This window comes from Vitis vinifera, chromosome 1 (assembly GCF_030704535.1).
Source record: "Vitis vinifera cultivar Pinot Noir 40024 chromosome 1, ASM3070453v1".
NCBI classification, from domain to species: Eukaryota; Viridiplantae; Streptophyta; class Magnoliopsida; order Vitales; family Vitaceae; genus Vitis; species Vitis vinifera.
In genome coordinates, this window is record NC_081805.1 from 4,950,398 (window position 1) to 4,975,716 (window position 25,319).

Here is a 25,319-nt window from a genome sequence, read left to right on the forward strand (position 1 = left end):
GTTGGTGTTGGCTAGTAAACTGGAAGAGAACACACAGCGAACAGATCTGATGAACGGATTTCTTAACCCAAATGCAAACCGCGACCGAATTATTGTTCACTTCCTCTTGAGATGGTAGTGGAAGAGACCTTCTATAATTCCTAGTACTCATTTCATCCCTCTTGGTGTCTATCAGTCTCTCATAATTAAACACGTCTTGGAGAATGATCCCATGCTTTTGCCTACATCTTATCACCTGAAGACTTCATCTCACTTCTCTTGTTAAACCATGTCCTGGCTACCCTTCTCAGGCACTTTATAGTGAGAGAATCTTGAGCCAAAAATGGCCCTTTTTAACCAAATAGTATCTTCGTACTATGACCTTCCTTCGAAACTCACGTTCAATCTAACTCCCTTTTGTTCGCTTACATGCCATGTTGATTTTTTTATTTCTAATTTTCAATTGAAACCACATCCTACGTTAAATGTGCTTTCATATTTTGAACTGAAACTGTATTTTCAAAACATCTTTCAGTTCATATGAAACCATATTTGAAAATTCAGTTTCTATCAAATTATTTTAAAAAAAAAGTTATATCGTGAAGATAAAAGAACTACTTCGAACATAACTTTCAAAGGTGCTCCCATGTGATATTTGTTTTGATAAGACAGATTATTTGGACTCAAAACTCTTACAGTGAAACTAATTGCGTTTGCATTCTTTTGCCGATCAAAGGATATTTCCATAATATCCCACTGGGTTGTTCGCTCAGTTTAATCCCGTCATTGGTTATTAGTTCCCCTAGTGATCATAGTCGCTTTTGTAAATGAAAGCATCGCTGTCATAATCCTCGAACCCATCTACTTCCATCTCAAGGTCATAAGATTGCTTTGCAAGTTCTGGATATTCATGTAAACCTAGGAATCCAGTTTTTGTCATATTATGGTTTAATTTGGGCTTTCACGGTGCAGTTTATGATTAACTGTAGTGTTGTAGCATACTTCATTCTTGTTGACACTTAGGCGTATGCATATTTTCTTATGTCTTACAAATAAAATTTTAACAAATTAGAAAAAAATGAGTTTGTAAGCAGGCAAATTTATAATTACAAACCAATTGCTTACTAGCCAACTGAGGTTCTGTACTATATGTTAGCTTTTTTCTTATAATGTGTGACTATATATAATTATATTTGTATAAATATTATTTAAGGGTATCAATTGATAAGTAGGTGAATCAATTGATTGAGCATCTAAGAATTTTATGTATGGAAGACTCAATTATAAATGGGGAGTTAGAAAATTTAATTTATATGAATATAGTGTTACAACTTTTGTAACACCATCATTATAAAATTTAATTTATACATTATATTTATGAGTAATTGAGGAAAATGGAAAAGTATAACTTATTTAATTGTATAGATGAATTCAAGTTCACAACCCACCATTATCTATTAATTTTTATATAATGGTTATAAATAATAAGTATAACTCCATCTTTGATGGAAAGACTAAAAGATGTACAACTTTTATAAGTTAAGGTCCCAAATCACACTCTCATTCTTATGTCCTTTTGTTATTTTATTTTTAACAACATACACCACACAAATAACTCATCCACTATATGAGAGTAGTGAGTTGAAGACTTTGATAATATAATTCATAAGATGACTCAATCTCACTTTAAAAATGTCATTGATATATCATAAATCAAAGTAAGAATATGATAATTGTTTTAGTACTTATATTTATCTTGTTTTATGCATCTAAAATTGTTTTTTAAAATAATTATTTTCTATAAAATTTATAAAAATTTGGTTAACACTATCTAATAGTAGCTACCAAGCAAAGGAAGATTCTTGAAGATTTAATGGCTTGTCCGATCACTTTGGAACCTTCTGTCACTTTCATGGCGTCATATGATTCCATCCTGTCCTGAGTGAGTCCGAGTCGGAAGTAGAGTTGACTTCTCACTAGCATTGTGATACAAACGTGGTTCCATGTGTTTTCCATGCCCACTCACGTTCTCATATTTTTGTCCATCTCCTTGAATTTTTTTTTTCTTTCAAATTTTTAGAGGGGTGTGATGTTTATCAAGATCTTCATTTTTAAACATAGCATATATGGGCAGCCAGTTCATTCCTCGAGTACTTTTAGGTACCTGAACATCCCATTTGGAGCAGGAAGACTGTTTTTAAGCCGATTTTTACATTTGATGAAATGTCTCTCCTTGATACACAAGGAAAATTGAACTGATGCACAAGTTAAGCTGTATGGAGATTAACCATGAAGAGAAGTTGCGTGACCGACCCAATCCAAGGATGCCATGAAGCCCGAATCAAAGCCGGTAAGACCGCAAAAAGCAAGCTACTTTTGGGCCCTCCAAAGCGCACATTCTCTATCCTGGAACAGCATATTCTGTATTCCGGAGCCGAGCATTTGAAGAACTTGTCATTCTCCTTTCTACATCAACGTTATTTTTTAAGGACAAAACAACACGGAGTTGCTTCCAAATGGAATCGAATCTGCACCTGTAGTGGATTGGGCCATAATACATAGCGAACATAAGACGCAAGTGCCATCGATTTTGTTTACTAAATAAATATGAGTCCAAAATTTTGATGGAGGCATCCAAATGTTCAAATCACGCAGCAACAGAAATCGCAGATGGTGCCAAAAAAGAAAAGGGCCTGAAAAAATTTAATTACTAGTAATTTAAAGAATTATCATTAGGGAAAAAAACTTGAAAGGACAAAATAAAGAAAGAAAGAAATGGCAGTGGGATTTGCGAACCATCAAGAGAAGAGTAGCGATGGAAGCGCTCTCTAAAGGGAGCTTAAAAATGCGTGAGCTTCGGAGGTCCTCATCACTAATGTGCGGCCCAAACGGAACCCAAACCCCACCCTATTTCTCTCGTTGTAAATAAATGCTCATTCGTGCGTTTTTAACACTCACTTTCACTAGAGCTGTACACTTGTATCCTCTCCCGTCTTGACATCTCCCAAATCAAAGCTTCTTCTGTCATCCCCTATAAGTAAGATTTCTCTTTTCCTTATCTTTCCCATTCCCAAAATTCCTCTCTCGCCTTTTTCTCTTCTCTCAGTTTAGGGTTTTGTTGCAGGGGAAGCAATGGTGATGTTCAAGGTTTCTCGAGTCACAACTTCGCCGTTTGATGGCCAGAAACCGGGAACTTCTGGCCTCAGGAAGAAGGTTTTAGATCCTTCTATTGATTTCTCTAAATTAGGGTTATGATTTCTCTGTGTTTTGACGTTTGATCTTCGATATTAGTAGATCTGTGTTCATGAAAACAGTGGCAATCGATGGATCCGTTTGTCCTTTGCTTTTGTGTTGTAAAAATGGTTCGTGTTTTGTTTCTCTCCTATGCTTGATAGATCCGATCGGCGACTGCACTTGCTTTGTTTTCGATCTGATTTTTGCAATTTTTGGGCTCGCAATTCATTTAGTAGTTTTAATTTTTCAGAAGCAAATTATTATGTGATCAGATCTTCCTCATGTCAAATAAGAAGACTATAATAGATCATGGATCGTGTTGATGAGCATTTATTGAGTATCTATAGGCAAAGGATTATTTTCTTTAATGATTCTCCGTATTATTCTGCATGTAAAAAGTTTAGAGTTTTCTCTGCTTTTTTCGTTTGTCATTTGGAATTTCGGTTCAGTGTGATTCCGGTCTTCTGGCTTGTGTTTCTGAAAATGGGTACCCTGTTTGTTTGTTTTGTTTGAGATCAGAATCTTTAAAATATCCCATTTGTTTCTTTTAAAGTAAATCTCATTAGATAATGATGGATCAATTTTATATGTCAAATTGCTTCCTTGGTCACACACCTTGAACTTTGACTGGACTGGTGGGTCTCTGTTATGTATCTGAGACATAATAATCAATTTTTTGTGGATCTTTGTTTTTTGTTGGGTTTTTTTTTTGGTTAAAATTTTATTTTTAATTTGAATGTTAAATGAAGTAACTGTTGCTATTGTTAATTCATAATGTCATTCCAGTTTGGTACCTGAGGTTAATTCTGACTCTGTGCCAATCTATATATAGATTATCTATCCAATGGGCTAAGGTTGACAGTCAGATCTATCTCATACCCTAGAACTGTTAATAGAACAATTCTTAGTAGTCAACCATGCTGGTTGGCTGATGTTTTCATCATCCTAGTATTAGATCTTTTACTAATACATTATTGTCTCTGATGTTATTTTATCAATTCAATATAGTTTTTTTTCTTGATATTCTACTTAATGCTAATAAATAATTAGAGAGAAAGGATAATAGGAATCTGACAAAATTATCATTGTAAGAATGCTTTCAGGTTAGTAGGACAGTTTCTAAATGATTCTCCTGTTCTGCTAGATGGGGGAGGGATAAGAAGAGGTAGTATCCCTTTCAGATCTTAGTTTTAAAAGGCTCAAGGCGCACCAAGGCGCAAAGTAGTCCTAGAGCCTGAGGCGCAAGACGCGGGTTTTAGTGAAGTGAGGCGCACCTTAATTTACATATATATTTTTATATAATATAATCAAATTTAACAATCATTTATTTGTCCTAAACACATAAATCATCAAATATCATTCAAAACTTCAATTTAATCAACAAAAAACATAAAAATAAAGAACTTCAAGCATAAAAACAAATCCAAATCCAAAGTTTCCAAACCAAAAGGTCCAAAACATGAAATTTGTCCACAATTCAAAAACATCATTAAAAACACTTAAATAACAAATTTGTCCACAACAAGCAATCATCACTCCTCCTCTAAATAAACAAAATCATCATCATCATCATCATTTCCATCACCACATTTGTAGCCTTCTCCATCTTCTTCATCTGCTGAATCAACCATGTCTCCATCTTCATCTTCATCTATTAGTGAATGAGAAGGCAAAGTTCTAGAACTTGAAGCTATCCCCCTTGTTGGTGGTATTATGCTTGAGCTTGTTCTAGCTCTAGCTCTAGTATCAAACCTAGCCTCCTCAGCTCCAGTAGCTCTAGCAACATCACCCCATGTCAAATTATCATCATCAAATACAAAATCATCTTGTGCACCTCCATGAGAATCCTCATCTTCCATTCTTCCTATCAACCATTCATTGCTATCACCTATATCTTTCAAAGAAATTGGGTTAGTGGTGTTACGTTCATTGTATCTTCTCTTCAAGGTTCAATTATACTTAATGTATACCAAATCATTCAAGCGTTGATGATCTAACCTATTTCTCCTCTTTCTATGAATCTGCAAAAATTCATAAGCTTATGAATATATTTTAAAGTTTTAACTTTTAAATTACATTCAAGACTCTATTAGACTATTACTTGTAATTATTTTGGTCACTTACATTTTCAAAGATGCTCCAATTCCGTTTACAACCTGATGCACTGCATGTTAAGTTGAGGATTTTCATTGCAAACCTTTGCAAATTTGGAGCTGAAGCTCCATATGCAGCCCGCCATTCAGCTGTAGTATAGATATTAACAATTTAGTGAAACAATTCCCCTATTTTAGCAAAAATACAGTCTAATCATTTAAATAAACAAAACTAAATAACTAACCTGGTGCTATAGTCTTTCTTGTCCTAACAGCTAACTCATTCCCGAATAGTCCTTGGGCATTTGTGAACAAACTTACTTTGGCCACAACTTTTTCTTGCTTAGCAGGGTCTCTTGTTAGCCTTAAGATGCATTTATACAAATAACTCATAATCTCTGCATCATGATCTATTTCTGGTTTATCATAGAAGAATTCCGGGTTCAAAAAGTACCCTGCTGCATGCAAAGGCCGATGAAGCTGAATCTCCCACCTCTTATCAATGATGTTCAAGATTTCTTTGTACTTCTCTTCATTTCCATTAAAACTTCTCACAATTGAATCCTTAGCTTCATTCATGGCCTCATAGATGTATCCCATAGGAGCTTTTTTTTCACCATCAACCAAACGAAGCACACGAACTAGGGGACTTGAAACCTTTAAGCAAAACACAATAGTGTTCCAAAATGAAGGCATTAGAACTATGTTGGTTATAGTTTTCCCTTTTTGCTCTTTTGCCCATTTACTATCTGACCAATCTGAGCTTGTAAACATCTTCCTCAAGTTGTTTTTTTGTTCATGCTATCTCGATAATGTGATGAAAGCAGTTGCAAACCGAGTCTTAGCAGGCCTAAGCAATTCCCTTTATCCAGTAAACCGCCTCATCATGTTGAGTAGCCCTGAGCGATTATAAATATACCCATTTAGTGATATAGCCCTCTCCAATGTCCTCTTGATGTTTGGTAGCTTTCCAATATCTTCCAACATCAAGTCAAGGCAATGTGCAGCACATGGTGTCCAATACAAATACGAGCGCTTTAATTCTAACAACCTCTCTATGTGACATTGTAGATAATAAATTTACATAAGTTCTCAAGATAAATAATTCAAATTTTAAAAGTAAATAAAAATTCAAGAAATAGTATTTATTACCTGCCATCACATAACTTGAGTGGTTATCTGTTATAACTTAAATAACATTCTTCTCACCAACTTGCTCTACCCATTTGTCAAGTAACTCAAACATCTTTTCTCCTGTCTTAATCATTGAAGAAGCATCAATGGATTGCATGAACATGGTTCCCTTTGAACAATTAACCAAAAAGTTCACCAAAGTTCTCTCTTTCCTATCAATCCATCAATCCGACATAATTGAACATTCATTTTTTCCCCATTCCACCATATGTTCTTTCATCAAATCTTTTGTGAGAGCAAATTCTTTCTTAAGGTTAGTAACTCTTACCTCATGAAAAGTTGGTCCCTTCATACCCACACCATATTAGCCAATAGTCTCAATTATTGGTTGGAAACTCGGATATGTGATTGCATTAAATGAAATAGCAGCCTCATACATCCATCTTGTGATAAGCATACAAACTCTTTCTCTTGCTTCCTTTTTGTAGGCATCATTGATGGTAGTTTGATTCATCTTTCCACTCCTTCGATTTTGAACAACCATTTCTGCATTAGGAGTGAAAAAATGATCCATAGAACCTTTTTGTCTTGGTTTTTTTGAAGAAAACATCCTACCACCACTACCTCCTCGGTTACTACCTCCACTAGAAATGTTGGTGACATTCGTTCTACTATTAATCTCCTCACCAAAATCTTCATCTTCCAAACCAAACAAATCTTCATTAACATCTTCGCTCCCCATATTCATTTGCTCTTTTTGATTTTTCTTGAAACTCATAAACTCTTTCATTTCTTCTCTAACATGTTTCAGACATTTTCTACACTTTTTAGCATTTCTATATCCACCAACAAGATGTTGTTTGTGTCTATATATGCCTCATTTGGTTACTTTATCACAAAAAATGCATATGATGGTGTTTAAATTTTTTTCATTAACCAAACGAGCATATTTCCATCCGGGATCTCTTCTTCCACTTGCACTAGAGTCCACTTGAGTTTTACTCTCATTACTTATCTTGCAAACAAATTATCTATACTCTAAAATAAAATAATTAAAATTAAATTAAAAAAAATTGAAAAAAAAATGCATATCACATTAACAACAAATATGCATATGAGTGTTTTTTGTTTATTTATTTTTATTTAGTAAAATTTTTATGTCAAAATACAATATTTATATTTTAAAAAAAAATTGCCAATGAGAGTTATGAGATAAGAATGGAAAAAAATGCAGAAAAGTGAAGAAAAGAGAAAAATACCGAGGTTCAGAAGGTACATGACTATTTTTCCCCTATTTTTCTTCTTCTTCTTCTTCTTCTTCTTTTGCTTCACTTCTCCAGCACGGCTGAGGTTAGGGCACGAATGGGAGTGGTCTCGGGTTGAGAAAGACCAGAAAAGGGGGTTGGAAGGGAGGAACAGGTCAAAACGGCGTCGTTTTGGCCTGTTTTTTTTTTTAAAAGGAACAGGCTCCAAAACGATGTCGTTTTGGCCTGTTCCTTTAAAATTGAAATGGCCAAAACGACGCCATTTTGGACCCACAAAATAAATAAAAATATTAGGGCTCAGCCCAGCCCTCTGCAACCCGACGGAGGAAGAAGGAGAAGGAGAAGGAGAAAGAGAAAGAGGGCGTACTTGGTCAGAGGCGAGCGCCTTGCGCGCCTAAGCGGCGCCTTCGTGAAGGGGCATCGCCTGCCTTCAGGCGAGACACCGGAGGGTGGCGTCGCGCCGCCCTAAGGCACGCCTTTCACAACTATGTTTCAGATTTTCCAAGATGTGGTTGAAAACAAACGGTTTCAATGATTTGATTAAGAGTTGGTGGATGGGATTTCAGTTAAGTGGTTCATGTGGTTTTATTTTGGCATCTAAGTTGAAAGTGTTGAAATTTAATTTGAAGGTTTGAAATAAAGAGGTTTTCGGCAACAAATTTGTAAGAAAAGAGATGGCTTTTAATCAAATGGCCTTTTCAAAAGCTAAGGAAAGGGAATCCTCTCTTTTCACTTGAGGAGGTTGAAGCTAGTTGGATAGCTTGAGAAGGTTATTGTAAGTGGGCATCTTTGGAAGAAGTTTCTTGGAGGCAAAACTCGAGAGAGATTTGGTTAAAGGATGGTGATAGAAACACAAAATTTTTTCATAAGATGTGGCACAATATAGAATAAGCTTTTTGAACAAGAGCAAAGTTAATGGGGCTTGGCTATATGAGGATAATGCATTAAGATAGGGATTGCTTAAACTTATCACAATTTGTTGCCTGATCTAGGAGATTAGAGACCTAGCATTGATGAGATGTTGTTCAAAATCTTGGAGAGTTGGGAGGCTAATGGGTTAAAGGTGCCTTTATCAGCGAAGGAGGTGTTCTTTGAGGAGTTAGAATTGAATGGGGACAAAGTTCCTAGCCTTGATGGGTTCTCTTTAGCCTTTTGACAATTTTGTTCAGATTTTGTGAAAATGGAAGTATTAGGCTTGTTTAGGGAATTTTTTTATTAAGAAAGGTTGGTAAAAAATCTAAATGCCACTTTTTTGGTGTTAATTCCCAAGAAAGGTGGTGTCGAAGACTTGAAAGATTTTAGACCTATTAGTTTGGTAGGTGAGTTGTACAAGTTATTAGCTAAGGTTTTGGCTAGGCTAAAAAAGGTGGTGGGAAGAGTAGTTTCGAAATTTCGAAATGCCTTTTATAAAGGGAAGTCAAATTGTTGATGTGACTCTTATTGCTAATTAGGCTATTAACTCTTTGTAGAGGAGTAATTCTAGTGATGTTGTTTGCAAGTTAGACATTGAGAAGGCTTATGAGTTATGATCATGTTAATTAGGGATTCTTGCTAGATATTATGGAAAAGATGGGATTTGGTTAGAGTTAGATTAGATGGATCAAATGGTGCATTTTTAGGGTGAAATTCTTGGTCCTCGTAAATGGTACCCTTACGATTTTTTTCCAAAATTCTAGAGGATTAAGACAAGGAGATCCTCTCTTTCCCCATTTGTTTCTGATGGCGATGGAGGCCCTCAATTGCTTGGTGGAAAGGGTGTAGGAGGGTTTTTTTTATCGGCTTTCGGGTTAAGGGGAGGAAGGGAAAGGGAGTGGAGGCTTTGGATTTGCTATTTGATGATGATACCCATGTCTTTTGTAAGGCTTCTCACTCTTAGATGATCTATTTATCTTGGCTTCTTATGTGGTTCAAAGCTATATCAAATTTGAAAATCAATGTTGAAAAAAGTGAATTATTTCCTATAGGTGAGGTTGCCAATGTTGAGGTTTTGGTTGTTGAGTTGGGTTGTCGGGTAGGTAATCTTTTGTCTAGTTACCTTGGTCTTCCTTCAGGCACTCCTTTCAAGGAGGATTCAATTTTGTATCAGATGAAGGAAAGGTTCAAACGTAAGCTCTCAATGTGGAAAAGGCAATATATTTTGAAAGGAGGGAGACTTACTTTGATTCGTAGCATTTTATCTAGTTTGCTTATCTACTACATGATTTTATTCACCACATTGGAGAAAAAGTTGCAATTAGTGAATTGGTCAATCTTATGTAGAGAAAAGATGAAGAGGGAGCTAGACATTGAAAGTCTTTCTTCTCTTAACAGGGTCTTGTTCAATAAGTGGAGTTAGAGATTTGCCTTTGAAGGATATGTCTTTTGGAAGTGGTTTATTTAGGAAAAATATGGAGAGGAGGTAGGAAGGTGGAATTCTTGCATTGTGAGAGGAGGTTTTGGAGACCGGCATTGGAAATCGATTAGAAAAGAATGGGATCTCATCAAAACTAAAGTTTCTTTTGCAATGTAGGATGAAGGGAGGGTAAAGTTTTGGGTGGATAGATGGTGTAGAGAGGAACCTTTACATGTGTCTTTTCCCACCTTGTTGCTTTAGTGTTGAATAAGAGGCTTGGGTGGCAGATGTTTGGGAGGTGCAAGAAGGGGGGGCACTGAAACCCTTGTTTTGCTAGACATCCGAACAACTAGAGTTGGAGATCATGGAGTTTCTTTTCGCAACATTGCATGGAAAGGTTGTGAAAAGGGGAGAGAAGGATAGGTTGATGCGGGTGGGCTCAAAGAATGGGGTATCCTTAATAAATCTTTATAGTCTATGTTAGAGCCAGGACACTCATTTACTTTCCTCCATGGTATTATTTGGAATTCTTGGGTTCCAACTAAAGTGAGTTTTTTAGCTTGGGAAACTTGCTAGGGGAAGGTTTTGATGTTAAAGGAGAGGTTGGTTGGTCCTTAGCAAATAAATGTTACCTTTGTAGAAGCAAAGTGAGGTCTATTGATCATATCCTTCTTACTGTCCTAAATCTAGGGAGTTATGAAACTTTCTTTTTGCTTTATTTGGTGTCACTTGAGTTCTTCTTGTGTCGGTTAAGGCCTTGCTAAGTTGGAATGCCTCCTTTGTGGAAAGAAAGCGAAAAAAGGTTTGGAGAGTTGCCCCATTGTGTATTTTTTGGTCTTTGTGAAAAGATGAAAATCAAAGAGCGCTTGACAATACGAAACAGATGATTCTTCCTTTGAAGATTTTGTTAGTGATTAATCTATTGTTTTGGGTTAGGGTATACATTGCTGAAAACACTTTGTCTCTATTTGACTTTGTAGTTTGGTTAGGGTCTAATTGAGGGAGGGAGTGGTTTTTTGTATTTTCCCTCATTTTGGCTAGACCTTTTGATTTCCTTTGTATGCTACTTGTGGACCTTGGTGTATAGGCCTTTTCATTAATATACTTTTCCTCTTGCTCACTTATAAAAAAAAATAATAATAATATTATGGTGGTTGGAACTTTTCAGGTGAAAGTATTCAAGCAACAAAATTACTTGCACAATTTTGTTCAGTCAACATTCAATGCCCTTTCACAAGACAAAATAAGAGGTAGGAGTTCTATTATTTATGTACCTTTTGTGTACATTTAATAAGATTGATATTGTTATTGGAGGTATTTTAATCTATACAATGAGATGATTCCCACTCTATAATTGCAATGAGAGGCTTTTGAAACTCCCAACATGATGTGAGGCTAAAGGAAAGCACTTTGAATTTATGTTCTTCTGAAAGTTATTTACCATTTTTCAGAAATATGCCCCCCTTTTGTTTCATACCTCACATGATTTTTGTTTTGATCTAATTTATTATCTGTTAAATGGGTCAGATTTACTCTTTTCCTAGTTTATGTTTGTGCATGCAGGCATGACACTTGTTGTTTCTGGTGATGGCCGCTATTTCTCGAAGGATGCCATTCAGGTACATTCTTGTCCATTTGCGCGCATATTTTTATCATCTTGTTCGTATATGGTTTTGGACTAGTAATTTTATTTATTTATTTAATTGTTTTCAGTACATTGTTTGAGGCCATGATATTTATGTCATGCTATTAGTTGTATTTACAGTATTTCACCTTAAATAATAGCAGAAAGTTCAAATTAGAAACACTAGCCTTTTACTTCCCCAAGAACTGAATGATAAATGTAGTTCTCATTCCTTCTCCCCAAATCCCAGCCTTCTTATAGCTGCTTTGTTGTAAGCAAGGTTTTCAAAGGCGTATCTCAGGCGCGCCTTGAAGCGAGGCAAGGCAAAAACGCCCTGACGCGTAAATAATAAAACGCAATGCCAGAAAGGCGTACGCCTTTTCCACCGAGGCGTGTCTGAGGCGCGCCTTGATTGCGCCTTTTACGCCCTAAGAAGAAGGCGCACGCGTTGTGGCCATGAAGAAATTTAAAAAAAAAAGCCCTAACTGATCCCTAAAGCAAAACTCGAGTCCCGATTGAAGGCAAACAGAAATTGGGAGAAAAACTCCAAAAGGAAACCCTACCTGAAGCGGCGGCGACCAATCCAGAGCATCTTCTTCGGCGACGACCAATTGCAGAGCATCTTCTCCAGCAGCGATCCTTCTCGTTCATCTCCAGGTATGTCGCGAACTCCCTTTCTTCGTGTCTCCGATGCTTCCCCCTCTCGGTTTCATCTTGTTCTCCATCTGCCATGGTTTTCTTCATCTTCCATGGCAGTCGACTTGACGCAGAGAGGCTGGCTCTCTCTTGGCAGTCAGGGTCTCCTTCTCGTTCTCGTTCATCAATTTTATTTTTTTTAATCAAATGCCATCCCCAATTTTAAAAATAAAATGGTGCGTAGTACGCACACCCTCAATAGCCGTCTGTGACTCCTCTGTTGAAACAGAGGTGCATCGCCCTCCTCTTCTCAGTTCCCACCCGCCTAACCAATCGGCAATCACTTTTTTTTTTTTTATTACAAAAATATAATCATATTTCACAGGTGAAAAACCTTTCTTTCCTTGATGGTGTGTTTGGTTCACGAAATATTTATTTTTTTATAAAAATAAATAAAATTAGTTTAAAATATACACTTAATTTAATAATTATAAATTTATTTTTTATTTCTTTTTTTCTATTTTTCCAAGGTATTCACTCTTATATTTTGTCTTCACTCTTATAAGTATATTTTTTATTTCTTATTTTTTTTAAATGAAATATAACATTCATTTCCTTATTAAATGGAATTTAGATTATAAAAATATCTCTTCCCTTTTATGTGTATAATTTTAAAATTCTTCTAAAACAAATATTGGTTTTTTAAAATTAAAACCAATTAAATTTTGAATTTCATTTTTAAATTCCTTTCAATTATGTCTTGTTATTATTTTTTAGTCAATTATATTATTATATAGAAATTTGAATATTATTATTGGTGTTTTTTTTTTTAGAATGAGTTCCTCCGATTCGAAAAATTCAAGAAAAGATTTTGTGTGGAAGTATGTTCTTGAAGTTGCCGGGGAGCAATATTTAAGATGTAAATTTTGCAATCAAAGATGCACGGGAGGGGTGAATAGACTCAAGCATCACTTAGCCGGAACTCATCATGGTATGAAACCATGCAACAAGGTTAGTGAAGATGCTAGATTGGAATGCAAAGAGGCATTGGCCAATTTTAAGGATCAAAAAACAAAAAGAAATGAATTGCTCCAAGAAATTAGTATGGGTCTAACTTCAATGCATGAGAGTGCCTTGTCTAAAACAATAGGGACACTAGGGAGTGGGAGTGGGAGTGGGAGTGGGAGTGGGGAACCTATTCCTAGGGGACCCATGGATAAATTTACCACTTCACAACCTAGACAAACTACTTTGAATTCAAAGTGGAAGCAAGAAGAAAGGAAGGAAGTGTGTAGAAAAATTGGTAGGTTCATGTATTCAAAAGGTCTCCCATTCAACACTGTGAATGATCCTTATTGGTTTCCTATGATAGATGCTGTTGCAAATTTTGGGCCCGGGTTTAAGCCTCCATCTATGCATGAATTGAGGACATGGATTCTTAAAGAAGAGGTAAATGACCTAAGTATCATTATGGAAGATCACAAAAAAGCTTGGAAACAATATGGATGTTCAATTATGTCAGATGGTTGGACAGATGGAAAAAGTAGGTGTCTTATCAATTTTTTGGTGAATAGTCCTGCTGGCACTTGGTTTATGAAATCAATTGATGCTTCTGATACAATAAAAAATGGGGAATTGATGTTCAAATATCTTGATGAGGTGGTTGAAGAAATTGGAGAGGAGAATGTTGTGCAAGTCATCACTGATAATGCCTCTAATTATGTGAATGCTGGAATGAGGCTTATGGAAAAAAGGAGAAAATTGTGGTGGACTCCTTGTGCTGCTCATTGTATTGATTTGATGTTGGAGGATATTGGAAAGCTAAATGTTCATGCTACTACACTATCTCGAGCTAGGCAAATAGTGAAGTTCATATATGGGCATACTTGGGTTCTTAGCTTGATGAGAACATTTACAAAAAATCATGAACTTCTTTGTCCAGCAATTACACGATTTGCTACTGCATTTCTTACTCTTCAAGGTCTTTATAAGCAAAAGCAAGCTCTTATAGCAATGTTCTCATCAGAAAAATGGTGTTCAAGCACATGGGCTAAAAAGGTAGAAGGTGTGAAAACTCGAAGTACAGTGTTGTTTGATCCAAATTTCTGGCCTCATGTTGCTTTTTGCATAAAGACCACTGTTCCATTAGTTAGTGTCTTGAGAGAGGTTGATTCAGAGGAAAGACCAGCCATGGGTTATATTTATGAGTTGATGGATTTAGCTAAGGAGAAGATTGCATTTAATTGTCGGGGTGTGGAGAGAAAATATGGCCCAATTTGGAGAAAAATTGATGCAAGATGGACTCCGCAACTTCATCGACCTTTACATGCAGCGGGTTATTATCTTAATCCTCAATTGTGGTATGGAGATAAGTTCTCTAATGCTGATGAGGTGAGGAAGGGATTATTTGAATGCATGGATAGGATGTTGGATTATCAAGAACGTTTAAAAGCTGACATTCAGTTGGACTCATATGACCAAGCAATGGGTGAATTTGGGAGTCGTATTGCAATTGATTCTCGAACATTAAGAAGTCCTACAAGTTGGTGGATGCGTTTTGGGGGTTCAACACCGGAGTTGCAAAAGTTTGCTATTCGAGTCCTTAGCCTTACTTGTAGTGCTTCGGGATGTGAAAGAAATTGGAGCACATTTGAGTCGGTAATACTTCTATTTTTGTAAATTTTTATACATATATTTCTATGTCAATGTTAGAGAACCTTATTTCATTTTAACACATAAATTTGATACTTTTATTATTTGTAGATCCATACAAAAAAAAGAAATAGACTTGAACATCAAAGGTTGAATGCTCTAGTGTATGTAAGATACAACACTAGGTTGAGAGAGCGAAGTCTACAAAGGAAACAAAATGTTGATCCGATTTTGGTAGAGGAGATTGATTCGGATGATGAATGGATTGCGGAGAAAGAAGATCCCCTCCTCCCCCTTGATCTTTGTTGGCTTCAAGATGATGAGTTATTCAGTGTTGATGCCATTAGAGCTGTGTCATCCAACTCCCAAGAGACTAAAACATCATCGGATCACATGGTTTCTTCACATTCCTACAAAAGGAAACATAATGAAGTACCAAGTACTCAAAAATTGAAGTCATAAATTTGATTAAATTTAATAAAAAAACTTATAATATTTACACTTAATTAATTCTTTATGCTAGGTACAAGTGGAGGCAAAGGCAAAGAGAAGGAATTGAATTGACACCAATTGATGAAGATGAAGATTTACATGAAATGGGGATACATGATAGTGGACATTTTCCTACTATTGATACATTGGATGAGGATGATGATGACCTTGAAGATGAGGATTTAAGTTGAAACAATTGACTCTAGTTGTTATTTTATGACTTAGTTATGGATTTTTTGTAAAAGTTTAGAACTATTATTATGGTTGACTCTATTTTCTATTTCATGACTTAGTTATGGTTTTTTGTTAAAGTTTGAAACTATTAGTATAGTTGAATCTAGAATCTATTTTATGACTTTGTTATGGTTTTTTTGTGAAAGTAGGGTACTAGTATGCTTTTTTTATTATGATTCTAATGAATTGTTTTCATGTTTCTATTTATGCTATTTTATTTTATATATTTAAAAATATTAATTAATTATATAATGTGAGGCTTAAAAAGCTTACGCCTCAACGCCTCGCCTCACGAACACAAAAACGCCTCGCCTTACGCTTTCGCCTTTAAAAACTTTGGTTGTAAGAGGGGAGGAAGGGGGTGGTTGGGGTATGGGGTGTGTTTGTTGATATTCTATATTTGTGGCTCCAAATTTATGCCCCATTGTCTTTGTGCTAAAGTATTCTGGCCATTTTTTCAGTTCAGTGTGAGTTTGACAATAATCCTATTATGCTAGCTCAGCTATTAGATTTGACTGGTTTAATATTTCTTAGTGGTGGAAGTTGGTAAATAAAGTCTGTCCAAAAGTTGGGTTGGGCAAAATGGATGCATCAGGTGACCTAAGCAAGCCCATCTACATGAATGCATATACCGTATGTATGTCCATGTGTTTATGTGCACATCTATGTATGTATCTATATACTCATGTATGTATGAATAATCAATCAAAAGAAAAAGAAAAAAATAAATAAGGGTGGTTGATCTAATATTAGAGCTTAGGGTTTGTAAGGACACTCCCAATTATCATGATGCCTCTACTGCATCCAAAAGCTTTGATAAACTGAAAACTTTGACACGACATAGTTTTCGCTTGTGTTGTGCTTTGCTATTGGTTGAACATTCTGCTCTTAGAATTGGACTTTAAACTGACTTGACTAGGCCTCCCAGTGTAACCTGGCCTATCTTACAACTGCAAAACATGGGTTATTGCTTTCTGCTTTTTCTCTATTCTTTTCTCTTGAGTGAGAGGTCATTGCTTTCTATCATCTGTGTGGTACGAAATCCTTGCATCATCCGAATGATTCTTGATGGCTGTGTTGTAATGCCTTTATCTAATGTTTTTTTTAATTAATTTTTCTATTTTTATAAAAACTGCCAGATTATAATTAAGATGGCAGCTGCAAATGGAGTGAGATCTGTCTGGGTTGGTCAAAATGGGTTGCTTTCAACTCCTGCTGTATCAGCTGTCATCCGTGAAAGAGTGGGGAAAGATGTAAGTAATTTGGCTTCAACTATCTACATCTTACTGTATGTCCTTCTTCGCCGCCGCACGTCCCCCCACCCCCCCAGTTTCATTTTTAAATATTGTTTGCTTGCAGTTAGGAATAGGTTGAGAACAACAAAAATAATGAATTTGTATATGTACTATATTAAATCAGGGAACCAAGGCATCAGGAGCATTTATACTGACAGCAAGTCACAATCCAGGTGGTCCCAACGAGGTATACACAAACTGTGTAATTTCTTAGTTTTCTTATTTTAGGAAAATGGTTCAGTTTGGTAGTCATGAATTAATATTGGCCTCTGTAGGATGCCAAACAGATGGGATACTTAGTTATAACTTTTCACCTGTTTGGTTCAGTCTATCCAAAATAGTGTTCCATTTATTATGTTCACTTCCTTGTGGTTCATTTCCGTTGGCTCCTGTGACCATTGAAAATTCAGAACTCTAAGATTCTGAAACCATTCTTAAAAATGAGCTAGTTGCAAAATGATATATACCTCCTAACACATGGATACATTGAACAGATGAACTAGAAGAACAAAAGGGTAAGACCATATTAAGTCAATATACATTGGAAGAAATATTATTTAATACTCAATTTTGAACGTTTGAAGCAGATAAAATTTATTTTATTTGATTCGGATTTATGGTAGTGCATGATTCTTGTTCTTTATTTTTTTCCCTGTGTTCTTCCCTTGCAGGATTTTGGAATTAAGTACAACATGGAAAATGGTGGACCTGCTCAAGAGGCAATTACTGATAAGATCTATGAGAACACAAAATCCATAAAGGAGTATATAATTGCAGAAGATCTTCCTGATGTATTATCTGCATCTTAAGCTGCATATCCATTTTTTCTTGATTGCTGCAAGTGTGGTTTCATCGACTTAGATTCTCATTTCACAATGTTCTATATGCACTCTAGGTGGATATCTCTGCAATAGGCATTACAAACTTCACGGGGCCTGAGGGACAATTTGATGTCGAGGTTTTTGATTCAGCATTTGATTATGTGAAATTGATGAAGTAAGCTTTCTTTGCTGGAACATCATGTCCTTATCCTCTGTTTCTATATGAAAGATATATATTGAATGATGGTGATCTATTTCATCTTCTCTTTTGTTTGTGTTTTTGTTTTTGTACTCTCAATTTTCATTTGGGATGGTCAGAGTGATCAACAAGAACATTGTGCTCGTGTTTTGGTGATTAAGAAGCATGTGCCACTTATCAAGCGAGGATGCTGGAAAAGCATACCTCTGGATTGAGGTTTAGGAACAATTTTATACGTTCGTCTTTAGTTCTGGATTGAAAAGCCTGGATGTGCAATTCATGGGGATTACTGTAGTTAATTTCTTCTGCAAAGCACTATTGTTTGAAGAGGTAGCTTGCTTTTTGTTCACTGTCCAGAGCTCTTGATTCTTGTTCAAATTGGCTCCCCCCTCCCCTTTTACCATGGACCTAGATGCAATTATCTGACTGGTCTGATTTCTGGAGACACACAATTAGAATGTTGTATTATGTGAAATTGAGAATCATCAAGAATTGGTCTGCCTTATTCACTGCCCCATTCTCGCTCAGTTATGGAGTAGTTCAACTATTAGATTTGATTTTTAATGACCAATGCTTTACAACCAGATCCTTTTTAAGAACTGGAGGGTAAACACTCAGGAGGGAGGACCTTTGAGAAGTGGAAGCTAGAGTTCTTAAAATGACAATTACTTGATAAGTGGTTCTTAAAATGACATTTTACTGGTTGCTTGGAGTTCATGTGCTTTGTTGTGAAAGTCTTACATAGAGCATTTATTATCATAATGTTTTGAGCTGTCATTATGATTTTTCCATGGTATGATTTCTTCCTTCTGTTGTAATATGATTTGTATATTTATTCTAGTCAATACTTCTCATATTAATTACAAAACATGCTATTGTTTGTCCAGTATGAGTGGAAATTACTGTAGTGGGGAAAAAATCTCGAGTTGTCTAGACAGGAGTAAAGTGTCATGACTCATGCATGCTGTAGAATATTCCTATTTGATCTCTTTATTGATTTTTGGAAGCTTTATAAGAATTTTCTCTTCAATATTCATATCTTTGTTTTGAAGATCAAAATTCTGAGATTGTTAATTAATACTTCAAGTATCACTGGTGTGTGTGCATCTTCTTTTAACACTACCATACCGGATTGTTTTTTCTCTATTTTCCAGGTCGATTTTTGATTTCCAATCTATCCAAAAGCTGCTCTCATCACCAAAATTCACATTCTGGTATATAGTAGGCCTCTTAGTTGGTTCTTTATTGCTGAGTATATATTTTTTTTTTTGGAATATTTTTTTGGAATCTGGTGGATACCTTAACTTTTGTTCAATGTTATTTTTAAAGTTATGATGCACTGCATGGAGTTGGTGGAGCTTATGCAAAGCGAATATTTGTTGAAGAGCTTGGTGCACAAGAAAGCTCATTGCTGAACTGCGTTCCCAAGGTTTGACTGACTTGATGGACTATTTCTTGTCTGTTGTAAAATTATCAAACTGAATAATTTCAAAACCTAAGAATCTTTTGTTATTTCTTTTTTTGGCTGATTTCATGCAAACAGGAAGACTTTGGAGGAGGGCATCCAGATCCTAATCTAACCTATGCAAAGGAGTTGGTTGCATGTATGGGATTGGGTAAATCAGATGCTAAAAATGAGCCACCAGAGTTTGGTGCCGCTTCTGATGGTGATGCAGATCGTAACATGATCCTTGGCAAAAGGTAGTACTGCACTTCATTTCTGGAAAGAATACTTATTATTTGACATAAGTCTTAAATCACCTGATTTACCTTGCAATGTCAGGTTTTTTGTTACTCCATCAGATTCTGTTGCTATCATTGCTGCAAATGCAGTTGACGCAATACCCTATTTCTCTGCTGGTTTAAAGGGAGTTGCCAGGTTCTCTATTTTCTTGCTTAGCTTCTTATTGGTGTGTTTTTTTGCGCATGTGCTAGCTTATTCCTTCTTATATCTGACTTTTTAATTTGCTTCATGCGGGACCAACAAATTACCATCCATTCTGCATGCAGTAGGTCCTCTAATCACTAAAAAACCATGGTGCAGATACAAAATAGCAATGTTTTAAAAACCGGACCGGACCGGCCGGTTCGACCGGTCGAACCGTCAACCGGTGACCTTTCCAGTTCGGTCCAGCCCAATGAACCGTTTTATGGTCAAACTTCCGATGTGGGACTAGGAATAGTACTAACATGGCCTCTTTGAGGGCTGGAAGCATGAGGGCTGGACTTTTGCAATGTTGTTAAAATATATATATAATAAGACTTAAGATTAATGTTTTTATTTCAAATTTTTATCATATAAAATCTTTAAAGAAATGTAAATATTTAAATTCCTATTTATTTTTATAATAATAATTATAAAAAATAATATAAACTAATTAATAGAATAATTTTAAAACAATAAAATACAAAAAAGAAAGATAAAATTAAATATTATAAATTTTTTCATCTTAAATATATCTTCATTCTTAAATATTACATATTTCTATTTAATAAAATTTAAAATATTAAACTTTATCATTTAATTTAATATACCAAATATAAAAACCAAACATTATTAAAACTTATAATTTTATATATTTTTAATTTTTATAATTATTTTTAATTTTATATAATATATAAATTATATATATATTATATCACCGGTTCAACCGGTTCGACCGCCGGTCCGACCAGTGAATCGTGAACCGGTAATTTTTCTGGTTCAATGACCGGTCCGGTTCTGAAAACATTGCAAAATAGTGTTATGGGATTAGTATTTAGAAATGAGACACATAGTATCTTCCTGATCCCTGTAATAACTAACAGATAAAATATTGTTATGCAATATTTTTTATAAATGACATGAATATAATATCATTCCTTATCCATTTGGCCATTCCTTGTGTATTGGTTTGTAAATGTCATAGGTCTTTGTTTGAAAAAAATAAAAAATAAAAAATTCATTCAAGGCAGTCCTTAATGAATTGAAATATTAAAGAAAACTAAGATGGTAAATTTAATAATGACACATTCAAACAGTCTAGGATGCTTGTTTAGACAACAAAAACAACAATAATATTTGTTCTTCCAATACATCAAAATGTGACCATTCCTAGCATAAAAACTCCTTAAACCATGAAATTTGAAAGTCCTTGCCCTACTTATCTGCTGAGACCTTTGAAATTTAAAACTTGTTAAAACTAGGTCCAAGACGTCTTGATGTCTTTTGGATTGTTTTTCTTTTTCCTTTGTTTTGATCAGGTTATTTAATTAGGGAAGGATTTCACATTCTTCTCTTGTTTACTCTTTCAATGAAAATGGTTTTTGTCTCTGATAAAAAAGATAAGGTTCTTTTTTCAAATCTTAAAAGCCAAATGAAATGCATGGTACATATGTAGGTGCAACATGAAATATCCATTGTATTTCATCTAGGATAAAATCTACACTTGTAAATGTGAAAAGGTGGAGGGCAAAAGAGAATATATAAGAAAGAAATCCACAAATTTTTATATATTTGGTTTGCTTATTTAAGGTGGTTAACCCATGACTCCCACCTTGTCTCTTTGTGAGGGAGTGACAGACCCTTGTGTTATGGGGTGATGAATATCCATGCATACTAAAATTGTGGTCCCGTGTACTTTGGTGCTCTCTTTTTGGCGCTTTAATGTATTATATTCGCATTATTTACCTATAAAGTGTCTAAAAATGTGTTTATCTATGTGGATCTGCATTCTTGTACCTCTTAATCTGAAGAAATATTTATGATAGGCCAGTAATATGAAGAAATATTCTTAAAGCAATAACAATTAATATATATTAGAGAATGTTGGTTACAAACCTTGGCAGGAAGATGGTTCCTCAAATCTGAATTTGAAGGTTATTTTTTAATAAATATCACCCATAAGGGGGAACCTACTCTTCATGTTATAGGACTAGTGTCCTTTTCTGAATGAGCATTCTCCTACACAAACTTCTTCTTTTCCATTTTTTTTTTAATATACTCTTTATTGCAGTTTTTGGCCCTTTAATTTAATCTGATTCTTTGACTTTACTGCTTGTAGGAGTATGCCCACATCTGCTGCTCTTGATGTTGTAGCCAAACATTTAAATCTGAAATTCTTTGAGGTATCCTGTTTCACATTTTATTAGATTCTTTTGTGCGTCATATACCACAGCTATGAGAGGCATACATTTGTTATTGACTGTTCAATGCCAGGTCCCAACTGGCTGGAAATTTTTTGGTAACTTAATGGATGCTGGATTATGTTCAATTTGTGGTGAAGAAAGTTTTGGAACTGGTAGGTTTCATATTTTGTGTATGAAATTTCTGTTAATTATGACATACACATATGTAAAGCAATATTTTGATCTGTTGTATCTACGGACAGGTTCGGACCACATTCGTGAGAAAGATGGAATCTGGGCTGTTTTAGCTTGGCTTTCTATTCTCGCTTATGAAAATAAGGAAAACCTTGGTGGAGCAAAGCTTGTTACTGTTGAAGAAATAGTTCGCAATCATTGGGCTACCTATGGCCGCCACTATTATACTCGATATGACTATGAGGTATGATATACTACCTAATTTTTTGTTCTAGCAAAAAGAATCTTGGAGTATCTTTTAACTGGTTCAAATTATTCTTGAAGAATGTTGATGCAGGTGCTGCAAAAGAACTAATGGCATATTTGGTCAAACTTCAATCTTCCCTTCCAGAAGTTAATAAGTATGATTCTCATTCAACTCTTTTTTTCCTCTCTTTTTTGTTGAAATGCACCAATTTCTTTTCTTTCATTAGGAAATGGCAGGGCTCAAGGTGCTTCTTATTTCTTTATTATTTTTCTTATGTCCCTTGATAACCTCTCATGGACTCAATATTTTTTTCCAAGCACAACATTGCATTTGTCTCATTCATATCATATTCATCTGACACCATCAGAACTTCAATCCATTAAACCATTTTTATAAAATTTAACATAAAACTTTAATTCAGAGTGCCACAAGGATGGGCCAGTTTTTAATTTTTCATCGACTTGATATTTGATGAGGCATGATCAATGTAACAGTAGGCTTCACAATCATCAACTAGATATTTGACTAGCATGCTTCTGCAAAAGGGCTATCTAATCCAACAGGAAGCTTCAAGATGATCAATTTGATATTTGACCTACATGCCTGCATGAAATTGGTATGTAATCCAACAGCAGGCTTTGCCATGGTAGTCCTACCAAAAGGTATTAAGCAATGTAAGAATAGAAGGCCCTATCTGGTTTAGAGCTGTTTGAGAGTGATTTTGAAAGGGTTACAAGCGTTTCTTTACAGAAATTAGGTGTTTGACAAACTTCTAAAACTTTAGAGAATCACTTGAAGTGATTCCTGGACAATCACCCAAACGGGCTATTAGTATGATACTAAATCATGTAGACAAAACTTTACCATACGCTATTTTGGTATGAACTTCTACATTCTGATTGAACTGCTGTTAGCATATCTGGCTTCTTATGGCCTAGGTTTATTGAGATCTTTCTTCTACAAATATGGCATCCAGTTTAGTTTCTAGACCTGTATATCCATATTACATACTTCAGAACATTCCAGGGCAGTTCATTATTCTCTAAGCATGAGCACTTCCTTAACATTCCCACTCTTCATGCAGAAGGCGAAATCACCTTCACCTGACCCTTAATCTTTTCCTGAAGCAACAATCTAAATAGGCACATTTTAGGCTCTTAAGAGCATCTTGATTTATTTTGATGAGTGATATGAGCATTAAACCCAGCCTCCTGAATTTCTGTGAACAATGAATCTGCTGTTGTCTTAATTTAGGACTCATAGACATACATTTTCCACAAATCTAGATTGGTTATTACCTGCTTGATCATGAAGCCATTGAAGAATTTATGCTGTTTATTTATACAGGATCATAAAAGGAATACACTCAGATGTCTCAAATGTTGCGAAAGCTGATGAATTTGAATACAAAGATCCTGTTGATGGTTCCATCTCAAAGCATCAGGGTATTCGATATATGTTTGAAGATGGGTCACGATTGGTAAGTAGGTTTCCTTTATCATTTCTTTTGGGATTGCATTGGCTACTGAACTTTCAGAATTACCTGATACTTATAGGGAACAAATGTTCCTAGAGATACATAGAAATTGAAAGGATCTTCTGTTCTTGCATGAAAGTTTTATCCACAAGAAGCGTATATTTCATTTTTTAGTTGATTCCCTCATTTCTTATATACATCTTTTCCAAGACTTGCGTTTGAGAAAATACTGAGTCCAAACTCCACTACTAAAGTCGTTCTGTCTTGTTGTCCCTCACTGGATATAATTCCAGATTTTCCGCCTCTCGGGAACTGGCTCAGAAGGTGCAACCATCCGTGTCTATATTGAGCAGTATGAGAAGGATTCGTCAAAGACTGGGAGGGATTCTCAAGAAGCCCTTGGTCCTCTTGTGAGACATCTCTCTCTCTTTTATCAGGACTGTTTATCACCCTGCTTTTGATCATATCTTTTGGCTGACCTATGCATTTGATCCCAGGTGGAGGTTGCTCTCAAGCTTTCTAAGATGCAGGAATTCACAGGCCGTTCTGCTCCCACTGTTATCACATAGATGCACACTGCTGCTGTACACAACAAAAAGATTGTAAGTTTAATTATTAAGGGGCTATTCCTGGTGTCATTTTGTACCTTCTGAGGTTTTGTCAACTCTATCATACCAAATTAGATACCTACATAAGCGGTCATTCTGTGGTCTGAGCACCGACGACCAAAAAAATGCTTTGCTGATTTTGTTTTCTGATATTCAGAATAATGTTAAGAGTTCCCCGACTTCGCTATCAATTTTGTAATCTTCAGAATAACGAGGATTGAACTCACTTGGTCCTCTTTGTTGGGCCTCTAGTCTCTTATAAGCATTCATTTACAGTAAAATCTCGATAAATGAATATTTGATAAATTAATAATCTTGCTAAATGCATGAGATGCTAAAATCTCCTAGTCTTAGCTTGGGCCACTGTATTAAATTAATAACTTGGTTAAATGTATAAGATAATAATAATTTTAGAAATCTTTAAAGACTTAAAAAAATATAAATTAATAATTGATGAAATATATATATAAAACAAATAAAAATTTATATTATAGAAAATGGAATTTTATAATATAGTATTGGGAAACTTTTTATACTTTCTAGTTTTCTTGATTCACTCCCTATCATCATATTTTAAAACTTCATTTTCTAGGGCATTAGGGTTAGACATAATTCTTTTCTTTTCTTTTTCTAAATTCTCTTGGGCTTTTATGTATTAATTTTCCACCACATTCATTGTTTTTAGATTTAATAGT

General features: G+C 35.2%; 2 protein-coding genes across 2 annotated transcripts; both read left to right on the top strand.

Annotated features, from left to right (window-relative positions):
- Positions 1–2,470: 2,470 nt before the first annotated feature.
- On the top strand, positions 2,471–24,850 carry LOC100266376 (phosphoglucomutase, cytoplasmic). The gene is made up of 19 exons (XM_002284693.5): positions 2,471–3,016; positions 3,104–3,192; positions 11,206–11,287; positions 11,601–11,656; positions 16,815–16,928; positions 17,095–17,157; positions 17,642–17,761; positions 17,866–17,966; positions 19,145–19,204; positions 19,320–19,419; positions 19,534–19,691; positions 19,774–19,869; positions 22,034–22,097; positions 22,189–22,270; positions 22,361–22,536; positions 22,617–22,693; positions 23,887–24,019; positions 24,310–24,426; positions 24,514–24,850. Exons 2-19 carry the CDS (start codon positions 3,112–3,114, stop codon positions 24,583–24,585), a joined length of 1,752 nt encoding a protein of 583 aa, XP_002284729.1. The 5' UTR covers positions 2,471–3,016; positions 3,104–3,111; the 3' UTR covers positions 24,586–24,850.
- On the top strand, positions 11,665–15,804 carry LOC109122499 (uncharacterized). The gene is made up of 4 exons (XM_019219414.2): positions 11,665–12,318; positions 13,131–14,955; positions 15,061–15,388; positions 15,473–15,804. Exons 2-4 carry the CDS (start codon positions 13,132–13,134, stop codon positions 15,511–15,513), a joined length of 2,193 nt encoding a protein of 730 aa, XP_019074959.1. The 5' UTR covers positions 11,665–12,318; position 13,131; the 3' UTR covers positions 15,514–15,804.
- Positions 24,851–25,319: the final 469 nt, after the last annotated feature.

What these genes read in the sequence shown, in the direction of transcription:
- LOC100266376 (XM_002284693.5), top strand. Translation starts at nt 3,112, where the DNA reads ATGGTGATGTTCAAGGTTTCTCGAGTCACAACTTCGCCGTTTGATGGC. An exon ending in TGAAGAAAGTTTTGGAACTG is followed by an intron (nt 22,271 to 22,360) that starts GTAGGTTTCATA and finishes ATCTACGGACAG; the next exon opens with GTTCGGACCACATTCGTGAG. An exon ending in TTGAAGATGGGTCACGATTG is followed by an intron (nt 24,020 to 24,309) that starts GTAAGTAGGTTT and finishes ATATAATTCCAG; the next exon opens with ATTTTCCGCCTCTCGGGAAC.
- LOC109122499 (XM_019219414.2), top strand. Translation starts at nt 13,132, where the DNA reads ATGAGTTCCTCCGATTCGAAAAATTCAAGAAAAGATTTTGTGTGGAAG. An exon ending in ATTGGAGCACATTTGAGTCG is followed by an intron (nt 14,956 to 15,060) that starts GTAATACTTCTA and finishes TATTATTTGTAG; the next exon opens with ATCCATACAAAAAAAAGAAA. An exon ending in GAAACATAATGAAGTACCAA is followed by an intron (nt 15,389 to 15,472) that starts GTACTCAAAAAT and finishes TCTTTATGCTAG; the next exon opens with GTACAAGTGGAGGCAAAGGC.